The sequence below is a fragment of the Eurypyga helias genome, unplaced genomic scaffold (genome assembly GCF_000690775.1).
Source record: "Eurypyga helias isolate BGI_N326 unplaced genomic scaffold, ASM69077v1 scaffold11094, whole genome shotgun sequence".
NCBI classification, from domain to species: Eukaryota; Metazoa; Chordata; class Aves; order Eurypygiformes; family Eurypygidae; genus Eurypyga; species Eurypyga helias.
Window position 1 is genome coordinate 34,119 of NW_010246869.1, and position 12,025 is coordinate 46,143.

Here is a 12,025-nt window from a genome sequence, read left to right on the forward strand (position 1 = left end):
TTCTCTTTTTGCAATGTTTAATGACATCAGATTGATGTGTGCTAGCAGTGTACAATCTCCATGAGTGTTATTAGGAGTTCCATGTACATTTTTTGGGCCATTAGAGCTAATTTTCTTCCAGACTATTTTTAAGCTGCATTTTAAATCCATTTAAACTAACAACTACTGTAAATAATTTTAATTTAATCAGGAACTTTTAAAGTCCCGGTAGTGTAGATACTGAAAATGTGCATTATGCCAGAGCACATTATTTAAAGGACAGGAAAGTCCTTAGGAAAACATCTAGTACAGACCAGTAGCCTGTGTCAGAAGCATCTGAATGTTTCCATGAAAATCAAGCATGTATTTCTTAGCAGTATTAATTACTAAGGGCTCCAGGCTCCTGAAGAAGAATCTCTGAAGTATTCTTCATTCCTGTGTGAATGTTGTTTGTTGCTGGGTATATTTTTATGGTTTAAATCGTTGCCATCGTTAGTGTACTGTGGCTTTCATAGATTTCGCCTATGGAGCTGGTCAGCAAAGGGAGAGGCTGGTGTTCCACAGAATGGAAAAGAGTAGAAACTGGCATCTGTAAGCAGTGGCTCTGTACTCGTTTTCCATCAGCCTTTTCTTGGTCAATGTGAACCACAGCTTGGTTAAAGTGGAAACACGATCTCATCCACACGGAAGATGAGATGCTGTACAACTAACTTGTACAAGTGCTATTGGGTGCAGGTCGTGCCATGGTTTGATTTCAACATACTGAGGGAGAAGTCATGTTTAAAGAACAATGCTTCAGGTGACCTTATGTTGAAACAGATGTAATTATATGTGTGATCCAGAGAAGGAGCTTTGCTGGATGCTTCTAGTACTGAAACTGAGACATGCTGAATGCCAAGTTGCAGCCTATTCCTGTCTCTTCGGTTCCTGCATGTGTCCCTGATCTAGTCACATCATTCTATGATTCTGTTATATCAGAATGAGAAACTGTTTACTGTGAGTTGTTCAGATGCCTCCAAGTATGAACTGCGAGAAGTGAGGGATCAGTAGTTGTATCTGAGATACTGGATGTGGTTCCTTCAGAGGTGTTGCCCTTCCAGAAGCAGAGAGAGATATAACCGCAGAGGAAAGGATGAGTCTGTGGCTGGAGCGGAAAGAGGAAAGGATAATATTCCAGACTGTCTGAAGGGCAGCTGTGGTCCCACCTTGTAGGAATGGCTGCAAATGCATTTAGCAGGTGTGGTGTGTGCAACAGTGTGGGGTGGTGGCTGCGCTGGGAACATACTGCAGGGATACAATCAAGAGAGGGAGGAAGATATGAGGGGAATAAAATGCTTAAGCAGCAGCAGAGGTCTCGTGCATCTTTAAAGTAAATGTTCACTTCCACAGCAGGTTACTTGGATATGCTTAAGCAAAGCTTATTGACTGCTCTCCTCTAATTTCCTCAACAGTCGTAACTGCTGAGGAACTTACTGAGCCAAACTCAATAGCTACTCACTACTGATGAAAACTGGGTATTTCAGTTTGTCTCACTGAAAGTGTAAGTACAAGTCCGGGAGAGTGCCCCAGGACACCACCCCATTGACACGGTGTCTGTGGTTCTGTTAAAGCTGGAGGAGGAGCATATGCAGACCCTGCGGAGGAAAGACTTGGAAGTGCAGAGCTTGACTTTGCAGAACAAACTGGAAGAGAAAACCTGGAGCCAGGAGAAAAATCTGCTGCAGCAAGAACTCAGGCATTTCAAGCAGGACACCTTTCTCCTGTATGTCAAACTGAAGTGGCTGCTGAAACATTGGCGGCAAGGCAAGCGAATGGAGGAGGAAGGAGAGGATATATTGGAGGTAACTGTCCCACCGTACTAACCCAATGAAGTTGCAAGTGCTGGGGTACTGGGACGTCCCTTGTTCAAGTATGGACTTTAAATATGATGTGGCATCAGCAACTTTACAATTACACATAGATTTAAAGGGGATTCAAATTACACATGAAGACTTTTTTTCAGCTGGCTTGTGCTAAACTATATTTTGCATGATATGTTACAGATCATCCATCGTTAAATCTAAACCTTGAAATAGTGCAAAAATCTGGTCCTGAAAACTTCTCTCATAGTAACTGAAAATTTAATTTAGTCTCAAAGATCTGACTCCTGAATAATTTTTGGAAAGGAAAAAAACTTTATCCAGCTGATGGAGTCAAATCTATTTAGATGGGTTGAGTGCTGTGGTTTTTCTCATCGTGTGCACAGTGTGTTCCTTACAAAGCCTTCAGCAATACAGATGGAGGGAAGCTCTGTTTTCATGTTGGCAGGAGAATTATACAGCTTCTTGTGGGAACTTACAGTGAATCATTCTTGTTTGTTCCTCTTCTCCGTACACACGTCTGTCACCGTCAGCAGCAGTATGCCAGTAGTCATCATGGTGATTTTCCAAGTAGCAACTAAATTCAGATCAGGAATTTCAGGAGTACATAACAACCTGGAATCCCCAAGCTGACCCATCTCATAAGGGGTTTGATTGCCAGCCAATATGCACTGTGATGAAAGGTGCTGCTAAATTGTGTCGAGTTGCACATCCAGAATTACCATTTGCCTTGGAAATCATACCTAAAAAAAAAAAATGTTTTAAAAAGTGTTTGCCAATTCTGACATTTTATATAAAACTCCTGAGAATAATAGATTCATTTTGCAGGTTTGTGCAATTCTGAAGCCATTTGCTAAGGCAACTAAGTAATTTTTTTTCAGTTTTTCTGATACCTATATGCCTGGTGTGGCTGCATTTGGCAGTGCAAGTAACTTTTCAGGTCTGGTAGGAACATGCTTGAGTTGAAGACTCCAATGTTTTGTATTTTTAGATGAAGGGTGGATGAACATCTTTACCTTCATCTGCTCTGGTAATATGAGTCAGAAACAAGAGATGAGTAGCTACTTAGAAATAATTTGCTTCTACTTTAGTTCAGTACTAAATTAGTGGTACTAATTTGTTTCTATGTAAACTAGCTCATCTTCTAATATCAAATAGCTTTCCTTTTTTCACTGTTTGGTTTTTTTGTCTGGTTAATTTATAATCAATGCACCTCCAGTCATTATTGGAGTCGTGTTTTGCTAACATATTAGAGAGAATAAAGTGCTAGATTTGGATCCTTCTTCATCTCTATATCGTCATCAGACAATACACCAGTGTCTTGTATAGTTTTTCATTAATGAGTGATGGATTATATCCATCATGCTACATTCCACTCATCTTCTCAGCTGCTCCTGTTTTGCAGGCCTGCCTAGTGTTGGGTTCACCTGTGCAACATGTCATATATCACCCAGAGTTCATGTCCTGTAGCCTACAGAACAAAAGTCAATATATCCCACCACAGAGAGGCAAGGGAAGATAGTCCCTTCCCATAGCCCTTCAATCCCTTCCATCAACAGAGTGTTGATGTGTCCCATCTCTTGCATTTTAGATCGAGCACCCTGAGGCCCTCCCAGACTTTGGCGTTCAGTCTGAGCAGAAGGCGGATGATGCAGAGCGAGAGGAGGAGGAAGAGGATGTGGTGTTTGCACTGTCAGATTTCTCCCAGCGTCCCAACATGGATAGCACTGATCATGGACCACAGTTGCAGACTGCAGAATTACTGCAGCAACAGAAGCAGGTACTGTACTATTTGTATATCATGCCCTAGGAATGGAAACTGTGGATTTTCCCTGGGAGTTAATTCTCTACTGCTGAAGAAGAGTTGTACTTATAAAAATACTTGTAGCTACACAGCAATTACAGTGGATTCCATCCATTATATTTATATTTATATTTAATCAGGAGCCACGTGATTACTGTTCTCCTGTTGGCAGATACTACCAGTGAAAAATCCTATTTCCTCTTGTGGCTGTTTGCCCAGAAACATCTATCAGCATGTGATGGTTTGCAGAATTTACATGCTTCTCTTGCCTGAGCACATCTATTGTATGCTACTGTCAAGCTTTTAGCAAGAAGAGGTGCTTTTATTTCCTTTAAATAATTTAAGAAACTAGTACATGTATTTAATGTTTCCCTTAGAGATGATGGGAAAACAATGCAAAAGTTCCTTTATGTCCCTGTGCTTGTTTTAAAATGCCCAAAACCAAATCATGCTAACTCTTCCCTGGCATCTCTCCTGTGGCTTGCCTGTGTGAGTCAGAGCACTGCCATATATCTTAGCTTTTTCCTTTGTGCATTTAATATACCAGCAGTCCTAACAATAATAATAGCAAACCTTCAAAGGGGACAGACTTTAGTCATCCAACAGTTCTTCAGGATCATCTTCTTATATTTTTTTAAACGGAAAATGTTCAAATGAGAGCATCCTGTTACATGGAATTATTTGCGATCGTAAGTAGAACGGAGCAAGGATTCCGTGTAAAACAGTTAATGCCTTATGCCCCGTCTTTATCCAGGCCCTTGACTTGGGAGCCTGCTCCACAGGGAGAGCTCTCAGACAAATATGTACCCTCTGTGACCACACTACCTTGCTGGACTCACTGCAGGATCTGGAGAATGTGTGTGTATTTGCATTTCAGTTCTTCACTTTGAATTCCTCAGACTTTCACGACTATGTAGAACCTCTTTGCTTATTATCTATATGATCTAAAAGACACACCGCGGGCAGCAGTAAGCCTCTCTCCTATAATGTGGTTAGACTGGTGCTGGGAGATACACACGCTGTCTTGAAACCCACCTCTCTAGTTCAAGATGTAACTTCAGGTGGAATTTCTGTTTGAGTAAAAATAGTAGTGATCTGTGGTCTTTATGCTACTTCATATTCTGCTTTAAGTTTATATACTCTTTTGCTTTCATTTTTTTCAGTGCTAGTTGACATATCCATTCTCTAGCTGTTATTTTCTGTGAAGTGTGCTTCCAAGGTAGTATTCGTTTGGCATTTGGCAAGGTTCTACCTTGCCAGTCACCCACACACATCACTTTCATCCTCTCAGCAAGCTTTTCTCTGGTACAGGATTAAGAAGGCCATGGAAAAGATGCTCCTGAGCACGTCATTTGATTGCGTTCTATCTGTAGACTGATTTAAACTAGAATGAGTAAAATAGAATCATAAAATCACAGAATGGTTGGGGTTGGAAGGGACCATAAAGATCATCTAGTTCCAACTCCCCTGCTATGGGCAGGGGCACCTTCCACTAGACCAGGTTGCTCAAAGCCTCATCCAGCCTGGCCTTGAAGACAGCCAGGGTAGATGTAAATATAAACCAACATACTGCCACAGTATAAACTATGTCATGTGCTAACTTTCCATATAGATCACTTAAAATGTCCAAGGACATTCAAATAAATTATGTCCTTTCTGAAACAATCACTGCTTAGGCATCAATCTCAGTTAAGGTGGCAGAAATGGGAAGTAGGATTGCTTATAATTCAGTTTTATATACTCTGTATGATGTGTAATGACTTATGAAGGTAAAATAGGTTTCTTGCCTTCCAACCAGGAAAAAAAGTGTTATTTCAACACTGCAAGAATGAGTGAATTTGCTGAATATTTCTAATTTTAAGCACTATTACTTGTCTTGCCCGCTCACACTAATGAGTCTTCTAACAAGCACTGTATTTATTGACAGGCATGTAAAAAAAAAGGAAATTTTGCAACAGCCTAGGAGTGGCTGAGATAACTGGGTCAGAAAAAAGAAAGGGCTTACGGTAACTTGAAGTAACCCATACTTATTTTTAACATTTGATGTTAATATTTAATGGCTTGTATTTTCAGCCTGCACTCTTGCTGCTGTCTTTCTCACCCTGCCAGGAAGGTGGAATTGTTTTGAGAAAAATTATAAACCCTGAGGCCTTCATTTGAACAAGCAGCCTTTAATTTTATATTATTATGAGTTGAGGTACTCGACTTGGTGGAATGTACACATCTTACTTGTCTGCAAATTTTATGTGGCCAGTCTGAGAGGGAGAATAGATGAGGACTCTGAGAAAGACCAATTCATCTTTCTCTTCATGATACTGGCCCTTGGCTGGTAGCTGGAGCACACTGCAGAAAGGGTTGGGCAAGGAACTGGCAAGGCTCAAGAGCTAAGCGGGAAGTCTGGTCACGAGCAGTACATAAGCTGGCAAGTCAGGCTGGTGGCGCAGTAGAGGAGGGCTTGCTCTAAATCAGCATTACTGTGTGTGTAGTAACAAATCAGGGAGCATAGCCTGTGGAAAAAGAAAGAGCTTTAGTTCTGTTGAGTAGAAAGGGTGAAAGGCCTGCTGAATGGTCTAAGATCAGGGGAGTAAGAAGAAAAGAGTTTACACATCTGTGGTCCAATGGAAAAAGCATCCAAACCCAATACACTCATGTTGTTGCTTGGTGGGGGAGTGTCGAGAAAATCCCCAGTTAGATCTTTTTTTCTTACACAATATTTGTTTTCAAAGCTTAGCTGAGAGAAAAGCCCAAAGGAATAGTAATTAAGATCTAAATACACTAAAAATATTTGCACTGAGATCCAGCTTCACTTTTCCCTAGATCTGTGCTTAGACAAAGAAAATGCACAGTTCTTGTTGACTGTTTAAGCTCCTGACCTTGTGTTTTTAATTGACTGCTCTACTAAACTGCTTGTAATACCAGAGTGTGGCTAAATTCTTAAGTGAAATTCTCAGAGAAAAAATAATTGTGACTAAAAGCAGAAGCAAGCTTCAAACAACTGCTTTGCTCCCAAACTTTTCTACTCTTAGTAAAAACCTCAAAGTCCTGGAATTTAATTGAGGTTTACTACATTAAGTTTTTACTTATTGTCAGCTGTTGTTTCCTTTAAGTATAAATCCTGAGCTGTGGATACAAGACTTCAAACTGCTTGTGTAACTCTCGTCTTAGATCAGGTGTGAATCAGTCAGATTCCTCCATGCTCTAAATTTTGGTAACTTGTAAGGTACTAAAGAGACAGTTTCTTGCATGTGGTTGTCCAGGGAATCACAACCATGCCCCATTTCTTCTGCCTGTACAACATCCCTGGGAGGAAGGGGAAGGCCATAATGATCCTTGGTATGTATCTATGGGACTTATGCAGAAGCTGCTTGGCAGTTTTACCAACAGATATCTAAAGCATGTCTAGATGTAAATGTTGTATTTCAAAGCACATGGGCTCAAAAGTACTTTGTCTGTTCTCCAAAAACCCTCCAGTTTGGCAAAACAATAAAAATAATCTCACAGACCTCTCCAACTTGAGACTGTAAATACAAAGTCATGCAAAAGAGACTTCTCTGCAGGAATTAAAAGTATATAACCAAAACTGGATTTATATTGGCAAGTTAATTAAAATCCCAGCAAGGTACCTGGGGTACTTGTCTCATAACAGCGACATTGAGGTAATGCCTCTAGAAATAACACATGCCCTCATCCCAGTAGGCTACAAAACCGCAGTGAGGCTCTTTTGACTCCTCTCTGTTCTGGTCCATTACTTCTTTCTTTGCAAACCTAATTTTACATGACTCTAAAGCTATGAAATGTGTGCACAAGAATGAAGGATGTAGCTTGCTTTAGTGTTATTTGGTTTTATTTTTCTTCTGCCTCATTTCCCTTGTGGAGACTTTAGAGTGCCAGAGAAAGGGTTATAAAGCAAACCAGAAAACAGAACGTGGCTCTTGAATGGAAGCACTTCATAGACAATTGGGGTCAGGGTTTTCAAAGAGAATGAGTCCAGATTTTGATGCAGTCAACAACCAGAAGCTCCTGTTTTGACACTAAGGACAAATCTTCAAAAGAGCCCTTGTTCTGATTACTACACAACGGGCTTGTGAAGTTTGGAGAATTTAGCCTTAATTGGGTATCAGAATGAAAATTCATGATGGAAACATAAAATGTCATTACATATTGAAAAGTAGGTGATCTTATATGCATGATGGAGTTAATGGAATTAATTCTGCTTCCGTGGGTGTGTTCCTTATAAAACGCCATGTTGTACACCATCACATTTCATTAGCCCAAACCAATTATAGGTCAGTCAATGAGCACCTGCAGTCATTTCCCTGCATCTAGCATATTTTTGCTGATGAATCAAATGGATTGGAAAAAGTAGACCACATTTGTTTGTTTTTTAAGGAAAAAACCCATGGTATGTCTGATGAGTGATTACAAAAGTGGGTGAGGTGGGTTCAGTGATGCCAAAAATCTGATGAGCATATGAAATCAGCTTAGTTGTCTGCATAAATTTTTATATGTATCGTCATTAAAAAAGCTCATGAAAATTATTTAGATTTTTGTGTGTATCTGTTTACTTGACTTGTCTACAAAGAAGCTCCTATGCAGGTATTTCATTAAACTCTGGATAAGAGGAACTGCAGGAAATCTCACTTGGGAAAATAAATAAAAAATAAAATCAATTAGACTATCATGCAAGAACTGAGTCAGCTAGTTTGAGTTAGGCCTTCCCAAGAAAGCTAACACATTCATGAGAACCAGGTGATTAAATGCTGAATTCTTTGAGTAAGCATTCCCATTTTTCTACTCATGCTGTGTCTGCTAATCAAATATAATTTTCTTAGAAGTCTTTTCTATTCAAAGTAACTTGACAGATACAATCTCCAAGTACTCCCTAGTCTTTGAAAAGCTCATTGGGAATATTTGATATTGGTTTGATATTGATTTTGATATTTAATTTTGGATAAATAAATCATGATACAGGTTTCTGTTTTGTAATTCAATAACTGCAAAAAACGGTGGGATACCTTTTGTTTTACTGATCCAGAATGAATTTTTAAAAAACCATTTCTCAATATTTAACATAAAAATGACAGGTTTTACAAGTGTCCAGAGAATTTGCAGAAAGCAAATGCCAAACCTCAGAAAAAAATTAGGGATTTGCATAAGTATGCATGCTGTCTTTCAGCACTTGTCAAGATCAGATGCCTGCTCTGGGCTAGACTTTCAGTTTAACTCCGTTCTTGGCTCCTGGCTAGCACAAGAGCACAGACAACATTTTCAGTATGACCATGAGTATACTCAGTAAGATGTGGATGGGGGTTTTTGCTCTTTGGTCCCATGTGCAAGAGTAAAAGTGGCCTGCTTGGCATTCATGCCTTTGGTACCAAACATGGTGCTTCTGCAAAGCTAACCTGTGTGCGACTGCCTGGGACTGAGCAGAAATGTGAAGTACAGGCTAGTGAAATACCTTAGTAGAGATACTCAGCTCAAAACCTCACTTTTTTTTTTTACCCATTAAAAATTAAAATTAATTAAAAAATAATTTGCTGTACATGTAGTTTACAAATATTTGCAGTTTGATCCTGAGCAATGACTGTATGTATGGGACACCCAGTTACCCAACAAATGTCAGGAATGATAGTCTACCTTTGGTTTACAATATTAAAAAGGAAGTTATTGCAGGTGTCCTCACTCCAAAAAGATGTTTGGTGCCTTTTTCAGGGTGACTGAAGTATCTTTGGCTTTCATGGGGGCTTCAGGGCTAGGGCTAACAAGAAACAGAATCACAGAATCATAGAATCATTTAGGTTGGAAAAGACCCCTAATATTATCAAGTCCAACCATAAACCTAACACTGCCAATTCCACCACTAAACCATGTCCCTAAGTGCCATGTCTACACGTCTTAAATACTTCCAGGGATAGTGACTACTCAACTACTTCCCTGAGCCACCTGTGGACAGAGAAGGCATTGTGATTCTCGGTTTTCTCATGCAAAAATTATCCCAGGCACTTCCTCTTCCATGCAATGGACGGGCAGGCATTTTTCCTCCTAAAAATGAAACTGGAGGCTAAAGCCATCCAATGAGAGCATTTTGTTTGTTTTGTTGCGGCAGGCAAGTGAAAATCGGAAGCTCCTGAATGCTCTGAAGGGTTTGTTGGATGACTTCCGCTCGGAGCTGCAGGATGAGGAGCGCGAGCGCCAGGGCCTCCAGCAACAGTACGCCCTGCACAAGGCATCCTGGGAGGTGGAGATGGCCAAACTGAAGTGTCACCTTGAACAGGTAATGTCCCCCGTGTCCAACACCGGTAAAGAACGGCTGAGGTGCTTAATGAAACAGGAAATCTATGACAGCCAGGAAAGGGATTATATTTTTTCATCTTACCCTGATGTCTGAAAGCCCCCCTGAAGTCTGAGTGAAGCTTTGCCTCTTGGATTCCAGTTGTCCCAGTGCAAGTGCTCGTGTAGTAGGTACCGTGTAATGTAGGTGAGGATAAAGGACCCGAACCTCTTCTTACTGTTTCTTCTCAGAAGAGTTGGCTGGTAATGTATCAGCTGTGGTAATGAGACATGTGGGTGTTTGTTGGCATTTATAGGAGAGAAAAATGTCTTGATGTCGACGTGCTCGCAATTAGCTCGTCACTGTGTCTTGGCACATAACGACTACGGTATGTGATGCATGGGGCAGAAAAGAGTGATTTAATAAAGTGATAGATTGATATGTTAATATTAAACCAGCTGTTCAAAGCTACTGGTTAGTGATGGATGGTACCCCACTGAAGAGAGAGCTCTAGTACCCGCCGTGGCATACTGTTAGAAGTATGTATATAAAATCTGGTGCCAGGTGTTTCAGTACGGCTGTTCGCAGAAGATGTACTGTTTCTGAAGCAATATGAAAACAAAACAGCAAAAAACCCCACGAGGATTCATTTCCATAGCTGATGGCATAAAAGCTCTAGTTTTCCGCACTGAAGAAGAGAAGGGTGGAAGAATTAGTATGTTCAGGTCTTGAGAAAAAGATTTGTAATTGCAGAGCTTCTCTGCAGAAGACAATTATAATAAAAACATTCCCTTCTGGGAGAGTGGTACATTTAGGAGGGTTTACGGAACGTTGGAGACTCACTGACACAGAGCTGAGATGCGAGCGCTGCTTTTCCTGCCCAGGTTCTCTAGGCTGCTTTCCCGGAATGAAGGAAGCAGCTTTCATTTTAGCAGGGTTTTCTCTCAACGGATTCAGATTCTCAGTTCAGCTGCTTCTTAGTGCACACACATTCCCAGACAATGGATCACTTGAAAAAGGAAACAAAACCAATTCCCATTTTCGGTCCTCCTGATATAAAACTTCAGTGACAGATTTACCTTAAACTTGAGATGGCAACAAAGAACAAAACTTCAAGAAATTTAGTCTGTCAAAGAACTGCCAATTTAGGGCTTGCATGCTTTGCCTTTGCAGGGGAGATAAACTCCCAGGCTGACACTTTGGCTGTTGTTTGGCACCAGGAGAGTGCTGCCACTCCAGCCCAGGGAGAAAAAGGATTTACACCCTTCCTTCTGACAGCTTTCTCAGGCTTTTTTCTACCACCACTGCTCCACTGGTAATAATACATAACATGGTAATTACCGAGCCATGGGTGTTACTTTTTACATTTTTTTGAAACAGATGAAAAGAACGAAACTGGTCAATATTCAAGACATAAAACTGGCTTCCTTAGCCAATTCCCCACAACATTTCTATTTCACATTAAAACCAGGTCCCTAATGCAGTAGCAAAATAGCACATCAGTCATTAGAATGTCAATTAGGATAGGACAAATAATGTAAGCATCCCACTGAGGTCTGGTGTACATGCTCACATATATAAAAATAATTGTTAATAAGCCTGCAATAGGAATAATATAAACATAAATTTATCTCAAACTAATGTTAAAGATTCAAACTATGGAGCATTTTCACTATAGGTTCAATTTCAGGATCAAAATAGGAGGAGCAAGTGAACGACGTGTGAAATGTCAACATTATATACAGTCATGTTAACATCCTTTGCTATTCTGTGTCCCAACATGTAGCATAACAACAACTTTACCTAAATAACCAACTCAGTCAGGTTGGTGTGGGTAGGAGGACCCCTCATGACGTTTTGATATATTGATTGGTAGCGATGAAGCAGCGGACTGTGCAGCGCTCCCACCGTATGTTTCATATAGAGCTGCCAACCCCCTGACAAGCCCACAGAGAATCAAGACCTTTCTAGTCTCCACCATTGTCTTCAGTGCTGCTGTTTTCCACTTTTTTTGTGAAGCGGTAGGTCAATTAGCAAGACCATTTTCCTCAGAAGAGTCAACTCCTAATTAATAGTCACTGGCAATAGTTTTGCATTTTGATGCTTCAACTC

At 40.4% G+C, this 12,025-nt stretch overlaps 1 protein-coding gene across 1 annotated transcript in view; it reads left to right on the forward strand.

Annotated features, from left to right (window-relative positions):
* Positions 1–12,025, forward strand: part of MTCL1 (microtubule crosslinking factor 1) — a 51,844-nt gene that overhangs the window by 17,845 nt on the left and 21,974 nt on the right. Inside the window, 3 exon segments of the mRNA XM_010150560.1 lie at positions 1,590–1,820; positions 3,430–3,618; positions 9,749–9,916. Of these exon segments, the coding sequence (XP_010148862.1) occupies positions 1,590–1,820; positions 3,430–3,618; positions 9,749–9,916 (588 nt within the window).